We start from the raw sequence: 21015 nt of genomic DNA on the forward strand, positions 1-21015 counted from the left end.
GAGAACCATGAGTTTGGCATATCCTTCTCTCACTTTTAAGGATATATCTTGTTTTAGGCTTAATTCTGAGTCGATTATAACGCCTAGGTTCCGTACTTTCTCTGCTAGTTCTATTTTTTGGTTGTTTTTGAGTGTGATTGTATTTTGAATGATTTCATTCTTTTTGCGTTCTAAGTGTAGGAACTCTGTTTTTTCAATATTGATTACTAGCTCCATTTGGTTTAGTAGTTGTTTTATGATATCAAGGTACATATTGGCTAAGTTTAGTGTTTTTTCCAAAGTTTCATCTATAGGTAGTATTAGCTGAATATCGTCAGCGTATATATAGTGTGTTATGCCTAGACCGGCTAGTAGGTGGCACAATGGTAATAAGTATACATTAAAAAGGGTTCCATCGAGTTCTGCAATCGAGTTCTGCACCATGGCCACTGAGCTGAATTGGAGAGAGGATAGCCCTCTGAGTTTCTTTTTGGAGGAGCTATCCTCATGGGTGAAGAAGGAACTAGGTGCACAGGAGCTTCCTGAGTCTCTGGATGCACTCATTGATCTGGCCGGGAGGATCGACTGCCGCCTCAAGCAGCGGGCCTAGGAGCTGCAACCTCTGTGAAGACCAGTAGTGCTGGCTCTGTCCTTTTCATGCCCTCTTACTATGGTACCAGTAGCACCTCCTACTGCCACAAGTCCCGAGAAACCCTTGCAACTTGGACAGAGTCATCTCTATCTGGAGGAGAGGCTCTGCCGCTACACCTTGGGATTCTGCTTCTACTGTTCCAGGAAGGGGCACCTTTTGGCACATTGCCCTCAGAAGCCAGGAAACTAACAAGCCTAGGAGCCAGTGGGGAGAAGATCCTAGGCTTTACCACTCCTGCTTCCCAACTTACCTTTCCAGTGTCTATCACTGTGGGCAACCACGAGTTCCCTACCCTTGTGTTAGTTGACTCCGGCACGGGAGGGAATTTTATCATGAAAGCCCTTGTGGACCATCTGAAGCTGCCTGTGGTTCCTCAGGAGACACCATTAGTCATCTCTTCCATCCACGGAGAACCACTTCCTGGCCTGATCACTACTGCCACAGCTCCTCTGCAGTTCCGCACCGTCATCCTGCAAGTGGAAAGTATAACTTTCTACGTTATTAAGAAAGCAGTGCACCATATTGTGTTAGGGTTGCCCTGGCTGCAGCTCCACTCTCCTCAAGTTACTGGGGATGACTTCAGCTAATGAGCTGTGGGGGCTCATTGCCATGATTCATGCCTTCTATGAATCGTACCCGTCAGCTGTTCCTCAGGCCACGATTTTGTTGGAACTGCTGCCTCAGTACGCAGAATACGAGGATGTGTTTTCTAAAAGTAAGGACAAGATACTGCCCACTTACTGAGCATTCGAATGCGCCATAAATCTAATACCCGGCGCCATCCCTCCATGAAGAAGAGTATTGTGTTTCTCTGAAAATAAGACAGGTTTTATATTTAATTTTTGCTCCGAAAAAAAGGTTAGGGCTTATTATCAGGGGATGTCTTATTTTTTTTCCATTATTGGTGAATGAGGACAAGGCTAAGCCCACCTCCTCTTTCATTCACCAATCAGATTCAATTTTCGGCAAACCTTTTGGTTCGGCCTTCGTTATCGGCCTGCCGCGGGAAATTTCGTTTTCGTGCGGTTTGGGCCAATTTTATTTCGGCTGCCCCCCTGAAACAATACCCGAAACCCGCCCCAACTCTTCAAATTTGATTAATTAAAACCGGGTTTGTATGGTAAAAAAAAAAAACAAAAAAACCCCCAACCCACCCCAACTCTTCAAATTTACTTCATTGCAAACCCCCCACCCTCCGGACCCCCCCAAAACTTGCCCAAATTCCCTGGTGGTCCAGCGGGGGTCCCAGGAGCGATCTCCCACTCTCAGGCCGTCGGCTGCCAGTAATCAAAATGGTGCCGATGGCCCTTTGCCCTTACCATATGACAAGCTATCTGTGCCATTGGCTGGCCTCTGTCACATGGTAGGAGCAATGGACAGCCCGGCTTCAATTCTATCCAAAAGAAGAGCATTTTCTTTTTTTATAAATCGGCTAGTTGATTGGAAAGCACTCCAATGTTATTTCCTGTGATGAGAGCCCATTATCCAGGTCAGTAATCTGTGCTGAATGTCTTCCAAGCCCTTCTTTAATTTCAACTAAAGAGGAATGCAATTTAGAGAGTTTATCATTTATGATCGCTGACAGTATTTTAGAAATTTCATGGTCTTCTTTAACCTCTGTAAATGTTCTCCATTACAGCTGTCATCTTAAGTTCTGACGTCTTGGATTTCTCTCTCAGATTTCTCACGCCTTTGCTTGACGTACCTATTTCCCCATGATAACTCGATGTTCCAGAGCAAAATAATACTATCATAACTTGTTGTCGCCAAATGGAGAAGTAAAAATTAATGAAGCCATAATAAGAAAGGCCCTGCTGGAGCTCCTCTCACCCTTGAATTCTCAGCTCAAAAGCATACCAGAAGTCCAGAAATGCAAAAAGATAATTAAAATGCATTCCCTCAGATGTGACATGAGGAGGTATAAGGTGCTTTGAGTCCGGTGGCCTTAGGATTTGCAATATCAATAGCAGGAATAAATAATCCATGAAGCAAAAGAGAAAATAAAAAGCAAGTTCTCATACAGTTACACCTTTAAGAGCTTCCAGAGTGCCTCATCATAGGAGTGATGTCATGAAAAACATGGAAAGACTGCTGAATGTATAGACTGAAAATAAGAACCAATGTAATTGTCCTTGTAAACAGAATGATAATCCAGGAAAAGGCTTTCAGTTTATATGAAGACTTACAGTATGAGCACGGAGAGAGCTCTGAAAGGGAAACTTTTACTGCCAGTTAAAGGTGGTTTTAAAGATATAAAAGAAGTCAAGGTTTGTACATCACGCTGAATGGAGAAAGAGCTAAAGCCAATATACATTGGGATTATCCTGAGCTAATGAAGAAAATCATTGAAGACGGGAGGCTTTTTCTGGAAGTTAACATCTGATAGAACCTTCATTGCCAAGGAAGAAAATTCTGTAGCAGGTTATAAAACTGCCAAAGATTGCTTGACCCTTCTCCTGGGAGTCAATGCTGTGGGTAATTTTAAATTGAAGGCCCTGCTGATGTGCAATTCTTAAAAATCGAAGGCCCATGAAGAAAAGCCCAAATCTACTGATGATTTACAGATTGAACCGGAAGGCCTAGCTGACAATGCACAATTTTCAGGAGTGGTTCACTACTTCTTTATGTGCTGCAGTCGAACACTACTGTGTTCTGGCCAAAATAATGCCCCATGCCACCCAGTTAATCTTTCTGAAAATATGAGGGTCAAGAACCTCCCCAAAAATATCATGGATCCAATCTATGGATCAAAAAGAATTGCCAATCTAAAGGCTTATTATCTACAGCAAACCTTTCGCTAACACTTAAATGGAATTATTGTGGGAGGGCAAGCCAATAGTTAGGGAATTCTGGTGAAACTATAATATCATGAATGTCCTTGACAACACCGCTGAGTCCTGGAAGGAACTGAAAGCTTTGGCTTTGAACAAAGTGTGGAAAATTATATGGCCAAAGTGTGTTCATGCAATCCAAGGTCCATCAGAAATGGAAACCATGCCACACATCCAACTGCAGCTAAACATACTGACTTCAAAAATTAGATCATATTTTAAGACATCATAGAATCAGAGGTGGTCAAGTTGCTACAGTCACACGGAGAAGACCTGTCCAATGAAGATCTGATGTAACAGAAGCAAGAGCAAGCTGCAGAAGAGGAGGGGGAAAATGTAGAAATTCCGCACACCCTAAGTCAGTTAAACACAGGCAGTTATCTGAAGACTTTGAAGCTGGTTTGCAGATGCTTATGGATAACAAACCCAATCGTGAATATACCTGTAATGTTTCTTGAGGAAGAAATTATATGCTTATCTGCTATAGGTAATCCTGGATTTGTCAATAGGCACACTAGGCCTATGCCTAGGGCAGCAGAAATCGGGGAGGGGGGCAGCAGGCTGGCTGAAGATTTGCTGCTTTCGAATAAAAATAATATAAATTATACTAGTAAATATAGTGTAAAACAACTTTAGTTTCATAAGATAATATAAAAGATGGAAATGTGTGCCAATTTGCTTCAGAAATTTTTCAATTTTCCAGTAGGATCTACCCCTGAGCTTCCACAGGAAACTAGGGGGGACTGTGCCTTAGATCTCTGCCCCCTGTTGGGGGGGAGAGGAAGAGGGAGATGACAGGGGGCAACAGCACCAACAGTGCATAGGGGCTCCAAAATCCTAAATCTGTCACTGGCTTCAGGAAGCTTTACAGAGATAATTCAAAGCAAACGTCAGGTGCAGTATTTTCAAAAGAAAGTAGGCCAATGAATGCTCCTATTCATTCTCCAGAATAAGAATAAGAAGATGAGGATGATGAACAGGATGAGGGAGATGATTCACAGGATTATGACTGTGATCGACAAGAAGAGGCAGATGATCTAGAGAAGATCCACAGATGAGGAACTGATCTGGCTGATCCTCCATTTCTAAAAACAAGTTTAAGAAGAGGTCACATGATGTGGTGGGCTCAGTAAGTAGCACTTCGACTGAGCTCTGGTCACCACTCTCTTAATCCTGCTAATTGTTCTACTATATCGAGCCCCCCCATCAAGCCACACTTATCTGAACCTGTTCACGAACCAATACTACGCCAACTGGGAGATGCAACTGCCTGCATGGCGTTCAAAACTGTTATGACCCTCGGCTGCGGCTGCCGCAGCCAACCCAACTCACATCTTGTCATGCCTGGCTCTCCACTCTTGGTGAACTCACGGCTGTGGCCAGCCATTACCGCCTCGTTCCTCCTGGATTTTTCGCTCCGTGTCTCAAATCTGCGCAGAGCATTTTCTCCTGTTTGTACTGACTTAGTTTCCAAGAAAATTCGTTTTTCACTGCTATGTCTGGCCAAGCTGAAGATCTGGCACCCGGGAGCTACACAGACTTTTGAAACTGCTTCAGCAGCGAAAGACTTTGCGCAAACATTGCCTCCAGCGTCTCCTGGCTGAGACTGGGGTGTCTAGGGTTTTTTATTCGCTCTATCCATGTCTCTAAAGATATGTTAGATCTGTTGTGATTACTGATGTTTGGATTCACAGTTTGGTGAGTGATGGTGATACTTACCGCCACGTGCATTCTCTTTCTCTTCTTTCTCTGTAGACCTAATGGAGGTTCAAAAAGTTCAGCTTGGGGGGTTAAGCTTCCTTTTTACAGGGTGGTGGCCGAACACGTCTAGCACCACCATGACCCCTTGTTCCTGTATAAGGGACCACTATATGTCTCAGATGAGGGATGGAGGATCCTCCTCAGTGGGGACAACTTTGTTTTTGATCCCTAGTCTAGTTAGTACATTAATGCCCTTTCTTTTGGCTGGAATCGGTGTCTTTTAAAGGAAACTTATCCCTTTTTTTGGACTGGAATTAGTGTGCAGTGCAAAAAAGGAGAACTGCCCTTTCTCTTGGTATAAAAACACAGATTCTAGTCTCAGACAAAGAACAAGGATACCTTAAAGCTCAATCTTGTTTCCCCTTCTCTTGCAGAATCAAATGACATTTTACTTCCCTGTGGGAATAAGTCCGGCAGTGACGGTCCTCTGGAGACGATCTGGCGAAGGCAAGACCAGCACCACAATCAAGAGCTACTGCTGCGGGTTAACACCGAGAGGTGGGGTTTCTTTGATGGGCGCCTCCTGTTACCAGGCCAGGCTGGGGCCAGCGTGATTCTGAGGAACCTCACAGCCAGCGACAGTGGCATTTACAAGTTCACCACTGATAACGTCAGCAGCACAATCCTTCTTAACATCAATGGAAGTGGTGAGTACAAAGAAAGGGTCTGCAAGACAGGGACAAGATCCCCTCCCCTTACATCCAGAGCCCTTGGTTTCCTGTGATTACATGGCTCTGGCAACTGATACAGAATTTATTCTTTTTTTTGTTGCGGTATCTAATGTGCAATTGCGAAAATTGTTCCAGCCTAGGACCACTCCTCTCCTTCCCATTGGTGGGGAGTGGTCACTACCATGGCCCTGTGAGGTGTGAACTTCTACCTCCTCCTTCTTTCCCGCCAGTTGATGCCAATGCGAGCCACTAATGCTTCCTTCTCTCCCTCCTACACGGATGTGAGCTGCTGCCTCCGTGCGTCCCATTGGTGGCGGGGTGATCCCCTGCCTTCCTCCCTCCCTCCAGCTGATGCCCTTTGTGGGCTGCCGTTGTTTTCCTCCTTCCCATGCTGATGCAAGCTGCTTCCTTCCTCCCTTCCTCCCCCCCAAAGGCGAAGCAGATTCTGCTGTCTCCACCGTCCCTCTAGCTGATGCCGATATGGGCCCACAATCTCCCTCTCTTTGGGGCCAGTGTGGGCTGTGCCACTCACTATCTGCCTCCATTAACTGAAATGCTTCCATCCCATGTCTGCACTACTTGGCCCACAAGGAACAAGAGCCAGGCATGGCCAGGAGGGAAGCAACAACAAGCAGGCTAGCGCAGCAGTGGGAGAAATGAGAAATGGTGGAGATGGTAAGGAACGGTAGACAGCAGAGGAGCGAGGGAAGAATGAGAGACATGAAGGGTAGGGACGGGTCCAGGCCCGGTGGGGCCCGGAGCAGAAACGAAGGACGGGCTCCATCCAGTGCCAAGAGCCCAGAAGCTCTGCCTCGGTGACCCTGTTCAGCTTTGCCAAGGGGATCCCTTCTGGTGCTGGGGGCCCTAGGAAGTTTACCCTGCGTGCCCCCTCCCACACCACAAAGGAGAGGAGAGGAATGCAAGACAGAAGGGAAAAGGAAGAAAGATTTAAGGGTTGGGAGGAATGAGAAACACTAGAGAGGGAGGAAAGAGTGGAAGAGAAATGAGAGATAGGAAGGGAGGAAGGAAAGATGGAGGGGAGGAGGAATGAGACAGGAGGGAAAGATGAGAGCAAAAGGGAAAGAAGGCTGTAGGAGAGAACAAAGAGATAAGAAATAGAGAGAAGGAGACGCTTCAGAAGGGAGAAAGAGAAAGAGAAACTGAGAAGGAGAGGCAGAGGAGTTATCTTTGAAAGGGCGATAGGCTTTAGTGAAAGACTGGGGTAAGAGATGAGATATCAAAGGAAAGAAGAAAGTAAATGGGAAATCAAAGACCACTTAAAAAAGGAGAAATGAAACTGAGAAATAAAGAAATAATGAACATAGAACAAAATATATAATCCAGAGGGCTAACAAAAATAGGAACTTTTTTGAGAAACAAATGTATAAAATGTAAATTTTTTTTAATTGAAAATTGATTTTCCGAGCCTATTTGCAAACTTAAAGTACATGCAAATATGACATGGGAATGCAGAAGAGTTTATTTATTTATTTATTTATTTAAGAGGTTTTTATATACCGGGGCACGTTAAAAACATCACCCCGGTTCACAGTGTAACGTAACGTAGCAACGGGCTTTACAATAATTTAGAGTAGATAAACATAGATAATGTAGCAACAGGCTTTACAATAATTTAGAATAGATAAACATAGGTAAACATTATTTAGATTTACAGCTATTCACAGAAGAGTTGTATAACCCTTGTGAAGAGTTGTATAACCCTTGTGGCAGAATCTACCCCAGAGCTGCTGCAGGAGACTCGCGGCCTTTCCTACGATTCACAGTGACAAGCAGCCCCTGACGGTTCCATGGAAACCGATGTGATGTTTTCTTAACGAATGTCGGTATACAAAAAAACTTTAAATAAATAAATAAATAAAAATAAATAAGTAAGAGAGAGAGAGAGAGAGGATTCCTTCCCTCTGCTGAAAGCTAAAAGGCAAATTTTAAAAGCCCTGCGCGTGCCACAGCCAGGAGATGCGAGCCCAAGTCAGGCTGGCATGCGGTGAACAGATTGTATGAGCCACTCACGTAAACGTGTATCTCCCGCTCTGCACACAAGTCACGAGTTTATGTAAAGGGGTGGGGTCTGGGCAGGTGGTGGGAAGACCAAGACCAGGGTGTAAGTAAAATTTAAAAAATCAAGGCTGGTCAGCGGGGTTTTAAGGGTCGGGACCAACAGGGGGAAAAGGAGACTATTAAACTAGGGGGGGTTGGAAGTCCTATCCCTTAACTGGGCTAACTGGGAACGAACTGGTGAAACTGGCAATGGCGTGGACTCGCGCCCCTATTAAAATCCCCCCCCACTTATGCGGTGGATGCGGGAGTTGCACGCACATGCGCAGGCCCACTTAAAATTGCGCACACGTGTGCGTGCACTCAGCCTATTTTATAACATGCACACATGTGCACGCGCGTCTGTTATAAAATGGCCGCGTCTCCGGACGTGAGCCGGCAAACGCGCGCACGGGTGCGCCCACGCACCTGTTTCAAAGTTAGGGAAATATCTTAACTACTGGCAAATTGCACAGGCAGAGTCTCTCCCCTGAAAAATTACAGGCGCCAACGAGCTCTCTTCCCCTGAGAACTACGTGAATTAGGAACTTCTCCTGGCGACTAATAGAGGCGAGGTACCATTCTCCCCCCGAGAAACCTCACCTCTGCTGACGTGTTAGGGAGAACCTCGAGGGCCGGAACCTCCTCAGACTACCGCTCTTTCCTCCTCAAATTAAAGCCAGCGAGGGCTTCAGCCTGGCTGGGTTCCTGCTCCTCTCCTAAGTTACTGACGGCAAAGGCTGTGGCCTCCTCGGCTTCCTGCTCCTTTCCCGACAAGTTGCCTGCAAGGAAAGTGGCAACCCTCTCGGGTCACTGCTTCTCTCCTGGTAATTTAGAGACTGCAAAATGGCCGCTCCCACCCTTGGAACTGGGGTACAGGCAGGTTTTGGGGCATCTTCTCACCACCATCCCCCTGCCTCCACCTTGACATTCCTTACCCTTTGTGAGCGGCTGCCTTACTCTAGAAGTCATCCCTCAGCATTTTACTCTTTAGCTTTTAAGTTTCATGTGCATCTCCCCACCCCCACCAATCCGAGACTGCGTCTGCTGTGCGTCTGCTGGGCAGAAGAATAGACTTTTACTCTGCCTTAGGCAGGTTTCTCTTTGTAAAGGTGGTTACAGAAATAGAAATAAAACCCGTGTGCTCTCTTGGCCCAGGTGAGGTGTTTGCTGCTGGGATCCCAGGAGAACAGGTACGGCTTTCCTGCGGAGGAGGTGGCACCACATGGCACAAGCGCCAGATAGACCGTGTCCAAAATATAACCCAGAGTTCAAAGTTCAGCTTCAGCAGTGGCTCTCTGGTGATTGAGAATCTGACCGAGGCAGACGGTGGCTGGTATTTCTGCCGCACAAAGACGAAAAGCCGGCGCGTTTTTCTCTGGCTCCAGAGAGGGGACGCGGAAAGTAAGTCTGAGACGTTCTCCACTCTTCGCGGGGTAAGGGATCTGCGGTACTCCACACCCCCCCCCCCCCTTCCTCCTTTCTGTTTTGGCTCTGGTCCAGCATCCTGGCACCATGAGCCTTCATGTGCAAGCAGCTGGAGATCGATTTCAGTAGTTGCACCCTCCCACTGATCCTACTCTGGGCACCAAGGCTTCCTCCAGAACCCTCTGTCATGGGCTCCAAATCCGGCCGTCAGCGGCACCGCTTTTAATTCCCACCCCCGCCCTCTCCAGGGGCTGAGAGTGCTGCCTGTGGAGCACCCCCAGCCTCGGCAGACCCGGGATGCAGAACTCCTGATCTGGGAATCCAGCTGGGGCATGGGTGTCCAACTCCAGTCCTCGAGGGCCGCAAACCGATCTGATTTTCAGAGTAACCCTATTGAATATGCTTGAGATAAATTTGCATGCACCGCCTCAATTGTATGCAGATCTGTCTCATGTATATTCGTTAGAGAGATCCTAAAAACCAGACTGGTTTGTGGCCCTCGAGGACAGGAGTTGGACAACCCTGAGCTGGGAGGACCTTCTGTGTGACTGAGCTGGCCCCTTTTGTTGTTTCCCCCCATCACACTGTTTCCCTCCCTTCCCTGAAACCTAAGTCATCCTTTCCCTCTAACCCATCCATTTGTCTCGCCCTGTCCATTTTTCACTCTGCCTGTCTCTCTATCTTGTCCACCACTCTGTCCGCTGGATGTCACTTTCTTTCTTGTGTTGTCTCTTTTTATGCTCCATCTCCCTCGCTGGGTCCCCCTCCTTCACTCTCTCTCTCTCTCTCTCTCTTCTGCCCCAGGGCTGGTGCAAGGGTATTAGGCACCCTAGGCGAAAATTTGTCCTTGCGCCCGCCGTCCCGTTCCTGGTCTCAACCTCATTCACTGAGATGCCACTCCTGGCCCACCGAGTGTCTGATTTTCTGAGCCGCAAGCAGGATGGGCACTGCTCGCAGCCCGCGAGTTCTGTTGTGCTCTGGGCCGCATGCAGCACGGGCACCACTCGCGGCCACACAATCCTGCTCTTCGCCGCCCCCTAATGGTTGACGCCCTAGGCAACTGCCTAGTTCACCTTATGGGACGCATCAGCCCTGTTCTGCCCTGTCCACCTTTCTCATCTTGTTTAAAACCCAGCTCTGACTTTACTCTGCTCTTTACAGAATCCTGCACCATCACCTCTCAGCTTGGAGGCTATGTTTCTTTCCTCTGTGGAGAATCTCTGACCAGAAACTGGAGCAACTGCTCCCTGATCCTGAGTAAGAACAGCTCTGATGTGCTCCTCTTCACCATCCGAAGAAACCCTCAAGGCCGGCCCTGGGGGTTCTTTCTGCGTGGGACCGTGCTCCTCGTTATGCCTTCTGTGACCCCCGGGGATGCTGGAATTCATCACTGTGTCCGTGGGAATGAAACGCACGCCGTGAACCTGACGGTGATCCCGTACGCTGGTAAGAACCGTGACTGCAGACACAGAGAGACGGGCAGACCGGTCCAAAAAAAAAAAAACCAGGGGGTGTACGCAGAAACTCTTTAATGGGATCAACCTGAGAACGAGGCAAAGATCTCGTAAAAGAGTTTGAGATCCTTCTCCAGGTGGGACAAGGAAAAGATAGGAATCTTCTTAGTCTCATTTCCTTCCTATTAACTCCTAGGACAGTAAGGATTGATGGATGCTGGCACTTACAGAGCACATTAGACCAGTGGCAACAAAACAGGAAACACCAGCACTTCTTACCTAGGATCCTTCCTCTTGTCCGGGTCTTTCCCCAGTCTGAACATGTCCTCAGCTATAAATGACTTGACACAAACACAGCATAGCCTTGAAAGTCTGAGCACGAGCCCTCCTTGAGGAGAACATTCCCCCACACGCGTGGATAGCCTGCGCGGACGCAGCTGTTCATCACTGCTTTTCTCGGCAGATGTTAGGAATATTTAGGGGTAGGGAGAGACTTGATTCGCGGATTCGTACGTTGATCAGGCACCCAGCGATAGTCCCAATAAAGCCTCAAGTAATTCTTTCTAAGGTAGGATGCCCACGGCCTTTTTGTATGCTCTCACACTCCCAGGCCGATGCAGCAATCTGGGAGTTATAACACCGTGCTAAGGAGCAGCAAACCGCGCCAATAGCAGGACAAGTGCGGACTTATCCAGCTAAGCGGCAACCGCGAACCTCACCAGAGAAATCAGTACTTATCCGGCTGCCACTTACTCGGACAAGTCAATACTTATCTGCAAAATATGTTTGACTTGGTTTTTTTTCCAATTTTTTTTCTGTTTTTCACTGGTTTTAAGTGCCAGCGCAGTAGCGCTGGAAACTTAACCGCATCTTTGACTAAGACACTCCTGGCTGGGCCTCTTTGCATCAGAAAGTAATGCTTAATGCCCTCACTTGTATGGAATTTCCATGCGAGGGCACTATGATTATATTAATCTCATTTCAGAACGCTCATTTTGAGAGCGTGAAACTCCTTGCAGCATCGGCAGTGGGGTTTATGCTCACAAAATGGGCGATTTATATGCGGACAAAGCTATGCGTTGGTCATAAGGCACCTTTCTGCATCGGCCTGTCTATTTGCCCTTCACTACCTGTCGATAGGTCGGATCACATGCACTAACGCAGCTTGTTACCTGAAGGGCCGGAGTGGCAGGGAGATGGCGGGGTGGCGGGAAGGAGGGCACGTGTGGGCCATTCCATCATTTCTCCATTTCACAAGCTTGCATGTGCCAAAACTGTACTTCTTCATCTTTCCTGTGGATCTGGTCCGCTTTCTTCATGCATCCCCTTGCATGCTGTGCAGGCCTTTTAGCTGTAAACTAGAACTGCTTAGCTACATGTAACTGGATGACTTAAAAACCTAACCAGCTAGGTTTGAATACAGTCGTTTTCAGTTTTTAAGGTAATCGGCCCTTTGAAGCTAGATAACTTGCTACTTAAGCAAGTATATTCAGCTGGACATTTATCATTCATAAATCATATTAAAACCATGGACAAAGCACATCTACTCAATAAAATCACATCATAAACACATTAAAATCAATTTCAGCCAGATAACTTACATTCAGGCCGATACAGTACAGTGCGCTCTGGCGGAGCGCACTGTTAACCCACGATTGGATGCGCGTTTTGGACGCGCTAGCTTTACCCCTTATTCAGTAAGGGGTAATAGTGCGTCCAACCCCCCCGAACCTAATAGCGCCCGCAACATGCAAATGCATGTTGATGGCCCTATTAGGTATTCCCGCGCGATTCAGTAAGTAAAATGTGCAGCCAAGCCGCACATTTTACTTTAAGAAATTAGCGCCTACCCAAAGGTAGGCGTTAATTTCTGCTGATGCCGGGGAAGTGCACAGAAAAGCAGTAAAAACTAGGGATGGGAATCGGGCTTCGGACGATTGAAAATATCATACGATATTTTCAAAATCGTCAGAAATCGGGGGTTCCCCAAAACGATAGGAAAACCCCATGAAATTGTTCGTGGGGGTTCTCTTATTGTTTTGGGGGAGGGCGGGAAAATCGGCACACAAAAATAACCCCTAAACCCACCCCGACCCTTTAAATCTAATCCCTTAGCTTCCGCCACCCTCCCGACCCCCTCAAAAACGTTTACAGGTACCTGGTGGTCCAGTGGGGGACCCGGGAGCGATCTCCCGCTCCCGGGCCGTCGGCTGCCACTAATCAAAATGGCGCTGATGGCCCTTTACCCTTACCATGTGACAGGGTATCCATGCCATTGGCCGGCCCCTGTCACATGGAGGGAGCACTGGATGGCCGGCGCCATCTTTAAAAATGGAGCGGGCCATCCAGTGCTCCTACCATGTGACAGGGGCCGGCCAATGGCACGGATACCTTGTCACATGATAAGGGCAAAGGGCCATCGGCGCCATTTTTATTAGTGGCAGCCGACGGCCCGGGAGATCGCTCCCGGGACCCCCATTGGACCACCAGGTACCTGTAAAAAGTTTTGGGGGAGGTCAGGAGGGTGGGGGAAGCTAAGGGATTAGTTTTAAAGGGTCGGGGTGGGTTTTTTGTTTATCGGCTCGGGCGCAGCAGATAAACAAAACCGCGATCAGGCCGGACGAAAAAAAAACCACAATGTGAATCGGAACCGGAATCAGAACCGATTCCGGTTCCGATTCACATCTCTAGTAAAAACTGCTTTTCTGTGCACCCTCTGACTTAATATCATGGCGATATTAAGTCGGAGGTCCTGAAAGTTAAAAAAAGTAAAAAAAAAGAAAAAATTTGAAATAGGCCCGCGGCTCGCGGGTTGAAAACCGGGCGCTCAATTTTGCCGGCGTCTGGTTTCCGAACCCGTGGCTGTCAGCGGGCTCGAGAACCGACGCCAGCAAAATTGAGCATCGGCTGTCAAACCCGCTGACATGGCATTAGCAGAGAAAAAGGTTTAGCTTTTATTTATTTATGAAAAGATATTTATATTCACCTTCTTTCAATAAAATTACATAAGGTAATTTTAGGGAAGCAGCTATTGCTGGAGTCATTTCCTGATCAAGGCTAGCCAAAAACTGGGGTAGGACCTGACAGGAGGAGGATCCTGGGGAAAGAGATGTCTTTTTGCTGCTAATCTATCACATTCGCTGCATCATTTTTATGTGGGTCCAATAAAAGATAGTTCAGTTTTCTTTAGGAAAAGCATAGCCTCTAGAACTATACTGTGAGCATCGCACAGACACACACAGCGATGAACAGGAAAACCCTTAGAGGTCATTGACTGTTAGGTGGATACACAGGTATGTAGACACTAGGGGCCAAGCCAATTAAGGGGCCAATTTTCAGAAAACCTGCATAGATTGGACCAGAACCTGCAGACCTGATAGCTAATTTCCAAAGGACATTACGCAGGCAGTTTCCCATTGAAAGCTGCCTGTGGAAACAAGGTACCTGTGGATTTTGCCCCTGCTTTATTTGTGGACAAAAAATTGCTGGGAAACAGTGGAGCTAGATTTTGAAAATTCAAATCTGATCATCAGATGTATGCACATTGTTTCTCTAGCTTGTCCTATCCCCTCCCCCAGGACAGCTTCCCCTGGCTAAAAGTACTGCCCTGTGGAAGCCTGTAGATACTTTTAGGTCAGAATGAGGAGGCCGATATTCAGCTAGGCCAATTCACCCAGGTAAATGGTTTTGAAAATTGCCCTCCCTGTGTTTATTACAACTGTCAATTGAGCACCGAGAAGACTGATTTTTTAAAGCAAAGTGTGACGAGAAAATACAGATAATGACTTATTATCTTGCTTGGGAGTTGCAGCACAATGTGTTCAGTCAGAAGTCTGATCTTGTCCTGCTCTCCTCATTTCTCAGCAATAAAAATACACACACCGCAGCGAAATCTTAGCTCTGCAAATCTAGGACTTTTGCCTATTCCATTGTTAAAAAACAGCCTGTTTGACTCAGGTAAGAGAAAGAGCAATGTAGTTAGCAAGTGCTAATTTATGTTTGGATTGGCTTTGCCAATCCAAACAAGATTACAACAAAATATAAAAATGTTCAAAAAAGAAATCAAAACTTGGCTTTTCAGGCAGGCATTTTGCGAAACGCAGTAGTCTCTTATTTTAATCACCTCTTATTATCACTTTTTTACTCTCAAGAGTTCCTGTATAGTGAACTTTCATCCTTATATTAGTTTATTTTTAGGCCGATACAGTAAAAGTCGCGGGAGTGCGCACAGGCCACTCTCCTGTGCGCGCGATTTAGTATTCAAATGAGGGCCCGCGGCAAAAAGAGGAGCTAGGGACACTAGCGCGTCCCAAGCGCCTATTTTTTGACAGGAGCGGCGGCTGTCAGCGAGTTTGACAGCCGATGCTCAATTTTGCCGGCGTTGGTTCTCAAATCCGCTGACAGCCATGGGTTCGGAAACCGGATGCCAGCAAAATTGAGCGTCCAGTTTTCAACCCGCGAGCCGCGGGCTGATTTTAAATTTTTTATATTTTTATTTTTAATTATTTTTTACTTTTGGGACCTCCAACTTAATATCGCCATGATATTAAGTCGGAGGGTGCACAGAAAAGCAGTTTTTACTGCTTTTCTGTACACTTTCCCGGTGTCGGCAGAAATTAACGCCTACCTCTGGGTAGGCGCTAATTTCTTAAAGTTAAATGTGCGGCTTGGCTGCACATTTTACTTACTGAATCGCGCGGGAATAACTAATAGGGCCATCAACATGCATTTGCATGTTGCGGGCGCTATTAGTTTCGGGGGGGTTGGCCACGTGTTTTCGATGCGCTATTACCCCTTACTGAATAAGGGGTAAAGCTAGCGCATCGAAAACGCGCGTCCAAATGCAGGTTAACAGTGCGCTCCACCAGAGCACACTGTACTGTCTCGGCCTGCTAGTGTTTAGAAAGTATGAGGTTTTATTTTTATATTTCACTTTTAGTGTTTTGATTATGTACTGATAGATAATAATGATGCTATTTTAACTCTGCTTAAATTTATAGATAAGTTATATGTTTTAGGAATTGACATTGTATTAGCTTTTTAAATGAACTGCTGTAAACCGTTTTGATGGAACCCCTCCGAATGACGGTATACAAAACTTGTAAATAAATAAATACATTTCTACACCCTCTGTCTGAAAACCCTCCTGCATAGTAACATAATAAATGATGGGAGAAAAAGACCAGACTGGTCTGCCTAGTTTGCCCAGTTGTGATGGGCATATAAATTTCCATAAGCAACCCAACATCAGCTCCCTGCCCCCATATCTTTTACCTGAATTTTCAATCCCTTTCCTACCTCTGCCTTCCAAAGCAGTTCCAAGCATGCCCATAATATGTTAAAAGTATTGGGCTATTAATACACACAGCTAACAAAACTAGTGAAGCCATTGTCCAAAACATCCAGCTTCCCCATGTTCATTGAAATCTGGGTTTTCACCATGGTCACTTCCTTCTCGGAAGCCTAATACTAGGGATATGTATTCATTATAAAGGAATATGTTAAAGGAGATGATTGAGGCCATTTTCGATTTGTTCCACATGGCCTTTTATGAAAATACCCAAACATTTTTAGATATTTTCATGCCCCATGCAAAAATAAATAAATACATAAATAAAAAGGGACCTCCCCCCATGGCCCTCCCCCCATGGCCCTCCAACCCCATTCCTTCCCTGCAAAATCAAACCTACTGCACGGGCCTGCCTGACTGGACCTCCCTGGAACCCTCCGACTCCTATCCTTGCCAATAACAATTGAGCCCAGAGCCTGGGCCTATCCAGCTGGGCTGAGCCAGGATCTTCCCAGACTCCTACTCCCCTCAAAAACATGTTCTGGGGGCAGGGAAACTTTCTCCTCAGCCCCCACTTCCTCCCTTCCTGCGGGTATAGATAGGAAGAATGAAAACGGCAGGAACAAAGCCATCTCGCTGTCTGGATATTTAAAAGTGGTGCAAGTGACCCAGACATTGGCGCTGAAGCAACATCACTTTGGTGCCTGGCTAAGGTGCGGCCAGTGCCATTATATTGATTGGCTGTACTGGCCGTTGTGTCAGGGGTGGGGGGGTCAGAAAGGCCCTAGAAGGCCCCAAGTTTTATTTACAGGATGGAAGTGGTGTTAGAGGACTTCAGGGAAGCCTGATTTGGGCTTTTTTTGGCATTTAATATTTTTTTACGATTGGGAAATTAACTGAATCAAAAAAAAAAAAAATTAAACCAAAAAACAAAACTAAACAAAAGACCTTGAAATGAGAAAACAAACCAAACCAAAAATGTTTGGGCTGAATATCCATGTTTGATACAGTCTCACCACTACTGTTAGGGTCATTGTTAGGAATGTGGACCCTTAGACCAAGAGGGAGTTGGCGCAACCTGCAGGAAGGAGGACTGCAGGTCCCCACCATCAACAGGCGGAGTGAATCGGAGTGGAGGCCCAGCTGGAGCTTCACCAGTACTAGCCCGCGGACCTCCAGGTGGATGGATCCAATGAGATGCAGGTGCATCAGGCCAGGACAGTAAGAGCACGTGGCGTGGTTTGGGCCAAGGTCTAGGCAGGCATTGATCAGATGAAGTCATGAGTTGGGCAGAGGTCTGGGTAGGTGACAAACAAGCGGAGTCAGGCAGCAAGCAGGGGTCAAAGCCAGAGGGTCAATCCAAGGAGAAATCAGGAGCTGGTCCGAGGTCAAGAGCCAGGAGTCCAAACTGAGGAGCAAGGAATGAGGAGGGTGGAGAAGACAAGACGCTGGAAACAGATGAAGGCAGGAACCAGAATGCAGGAAAACAGGAATCTGAGACAGGAACACTGGGCAAGAAATCAGGAATAGGTATGCTGGCAATCCACTTCTCAAAAGCGAGACAACTTATTGCCAAGGCACTGGAAGGAGGACATCTTCCAGTGATGTCATAGAAGGGTGCCACTGGACTGCTCCCGGCACTGGCCCTTTAAAATTGGTGAAGATGGCCATGTGCGCACCTAGGGAGGCAGACGCCGAGACTGGAAGGATGACGGTCCCTGTCTAGAAGCCCCAACAGCGACCTGACGCGTCAGGGAGAGAGAGTCAGGGGCGGCACGGCGCCACTCCTTACTGAGCTCTGCGTCGGGCCCGATGGGAGTGGGGAGAGCACGGCATCAGGAGCCCACACTGCCGAGCCCGACTGGAAGGTAGGGGTGGCGGGCCACAGGATTGATGCGCGGTCTGCCGAGCATAACAGCCATAACTGCCATTTTGTGCAGGTTACCTCAGTGCTTTCTTGGAAGTATAGGCCGTTAGGGCCATAACTGCTGTTCCAGGCAACTTTACCTCTTTGCCTGCTTGGAAGCCTGATGCAGTCATACCACTGCTGTTAAGGTTGTAACTGCCGCTCCATGCAGGTTGCCCCAGTGCCTTCTTGGAAACCCAGTGCAGTCTTGCCATTGCTGTTTAAGGATGCTTTTAAGTCTTAAACCCTAGCTCTTCCCAATCATAACCTTGTTTATTTTAATGTTTACTGTAAGAAATACATTTCCTGCAGTCTCCTATTGGTCTTGTCTGTGTGTAAGCTCCATAGAGCAGCAATAGTCTCTTGTGTGTATCTATACAACGCTGCATATATCTAGTAGCACTATAAGAAATAAGTAGTATGGAGTAATTTCTGTAATGGTTTCCCAAACCACCCCTCTTTCCTTCCTTCTTTTATATATTCTTATTCTCCTGCCATTGCTTCTGCTTAATTCACATCTTTCTCCTTAGCAAGCTCCTTGCATTATTTTGTTTGCTTAGCTACATTTGTCAAGTTTTCCCTGCCAATAGCAAGCATATAATGTTTGACAAGTAATGTCATAACAGTAATACTATGTATTTTTATAGTGCTACTGTACATATCTAGCACTGTTCAGGTATGATAAGTCCCTGCCCTACTCTAAAGAGCTTACAAGTTACCTGGATACCTGAGGTTTAACAAGAGATAAAGTGACTTGCCCAAAGTTGCAAGAAGCAGCACTGGGAGAAGTGGGATTTCAACTCTGGTTGGCCTGAGTCCTAGCCTATTGCTATAACCACTAAATCCAGTGCTTCTCAAGCAAATTTGTTCGATTCACCCAGGCAGTCAGATTTTCGGGATATAGATTTGCATGCAGTGGAGGCAATGCAAACAAATCTATCTCCTGCGCATTCATTGTGCGTATCCTGAAAATCTGATTGACTGGGGTGAGAACCACCGTCCTGGGTCACTTCTTTTTCATACCCAGGCTATTATGTTTTGGACAAGATTTGCAGTGCTGGCTAGTTGCTGCCTAGGCTGTCTGACCATTGGCAATATTACATGTTTAGTAAAATGAGTAGTATTTGGGCATATAAAATGTTTGTCTAGCGCACATACACACACAGTGAAGCAGGCAGATGTGCATAGACAGATATCAAAAAAGATAATAAATACATAATTTTCTCTTGCAGGATGGCAGCGGGTCTTTGATGAGAGATACTGGATAATCCTGGTGGTGGCAGGAGGGAGTCTCATGTTCTGCCTGTTTCTCTTGCTCCTTTATTCGCACATAAAGCAGAGTGAGTCCCCCTTTCTTTCATTTTAATCTCTTCATGGGATATTTCCAGCTCCCTGTGAATGTTATTTCAGTTCTGGGTCCGCTTTTTCTGACTCTGGGATAGAATCAGTATTATGCGTCCCTTCTAAGTTTTTTTTTTCTTTTTGATAAAATAAGTGCCGTTATCTATTTAAAAATAAAATATTGAATATACAATAAATAGGTTTGAGTTGAAATGGTGTAAGTGTGTAAAAGAAATTACAAACCAATATGCAATATAATTATGGACTGGCGGCACCTCCAGCACACTGCATCTCCCTCTCTCTCTCTCTCTCTCCCCCGCACTATTCAGCCTTCTTTTCTCTCTCTCCTCACCCAGCAGCATCCATCTCCCTCTTTTTCTGTCACCTAGTACAGACTCCTCCTCCTGCCTACAGCAATAGTTTTCATACTTTTTTTTTCTCAGGACCTAATGGAAAAAAAAACCACTTAGGCCATTATCCAGCTGCTTAAATTAGCCAGATTAGCTTATCTGGCTAACATGGCTGAACTATTCAGCAATGCGAGCACGCAGCTGATTATACTTAGCTTTCGCCATGTTAAAGTTAGGCTGGTTAAGTTTATTCAGCTAACTGTTGGACAGTCAAATAACAGTCCTAGACTTATCCAACTAACTAAGTACCTGATTCAGTTTTTCCCATAGACACAGAGGGGCCGATACGAAACAGTGCGCTCAGCCGAGCACGCTGTTTAACCCATGGTTGGACGCGCGTTTTGGACGCACATCCACAACCCCTTACGCTATAAGGGGATTAGCGTGTCCAAAACGTGCGTCCAACCCCCCGCAAAACTAATAGCACTCATCGCATGCGAATGCATGTTAATGAGACTATTAGTTAATCTCCCTAAATCTAAAAAAAAAAAAAAAAGTGTGTCCAACCTGTACATTTTTACACTCAGAAATTAAGGTGTTAATATCCAAGCAGCCCAAAAAAATGTACAGAAAAGCAGAAATACTACTTTCTGTACATCCTCTGACTTAATATGGCAATATTAAGTTGGAGGAACCAAAAGGTAAAAAACCAAATGTAAAAAAAAAAAAGTGCCAGCAGTCAGGTTAGGGAAATGGATGCTCAATTAACGAGCGCTCGATTTCCATCCTGACAGCCACCTCTTCTGGGAGCTTGATGCCGAGGAGATGCTAGGGGCGCACATTTGTCCCTAGCACCTCCTTGGCAGCGCGAACCCTCATTTAAATATTGAATCACGCGCCCAGAAGAGGTGGCTGGGCCCGCGTCAGGAAAGCGGGCACTCAACACTGGGTATCCGTTTTCCACGCTCATTTACTGCGTCGGCCCTATAACGGGAGAAAAGCCTGACTGAATCTGGCCCTAAGCCGGATAATGCATAAATTCTTTGCTTATCTAGCTAAGTTGTCGGGGAAGATGCCCGGCCACGCCCCTCACTTAGCTGGCTAACATTTTAGCCGGATAAAAATTTAGCTGACTAAATGGTGCACAGTTTTTTCAGCTCGTAATAACGGAGTATGCTAATGAGATTCGCACAGAAACAAATACACGCACCACTATGCACATAAAACCAAAGGCTCAAGGCGCTGCGTAGCAACCCGTGCAGAAACCCACTGGTGTGGGAAGATCCGTGACTGATGA

General features: G+C 46.4%; 1 protein-coding gene across 3 annotated transcripts in view; it reads left to right on the forward strand.

Moving 5' to 3' along the window:
* Positions 1-21015, forward strand: part of CD19 (CD19 molecule) — a 110526-nt gene that overhangs the window by 48947 nt on the left and 40564 nt on the right. For all 3 annotated transcript variants that reach the window (XM_029607109.1, XM_029607107.1, XM_029607108.1), the window contains exons 2-5: positions 5598-5870; positions 9108-9353; positions 10539-10823; positions 19260-19367. In XM_029607109.1, the coding sequence (XP_029462969.1) occupies positions 5598-5870; positions 9108-9353; positions 10539-10823; positions 19260-19367 (912 nt within the window). The remainder of the gene's footprint in view (positions 1-5597; positions 5871-9107; positions 9354-10538; positions 10824-19259; positions 19368-21015) is intronic.

The sequence above is a fragment of the Rhinatrema bivittatum genome, chromosome 6, assembly GCF_901001135.1.
Source record: "Rhinatrema bivittatum chromosome 6, aRhiBiv1.1, whole genome shotgun sequence".
In the NCBI taxonomy this organism is placed as follows: Eukaryota; Metazoa; Chordata; class Amphibia; order Gymnophiona; family Rhinatrematidae; genus Rhinatrema; species Rhinatrema bivittatum.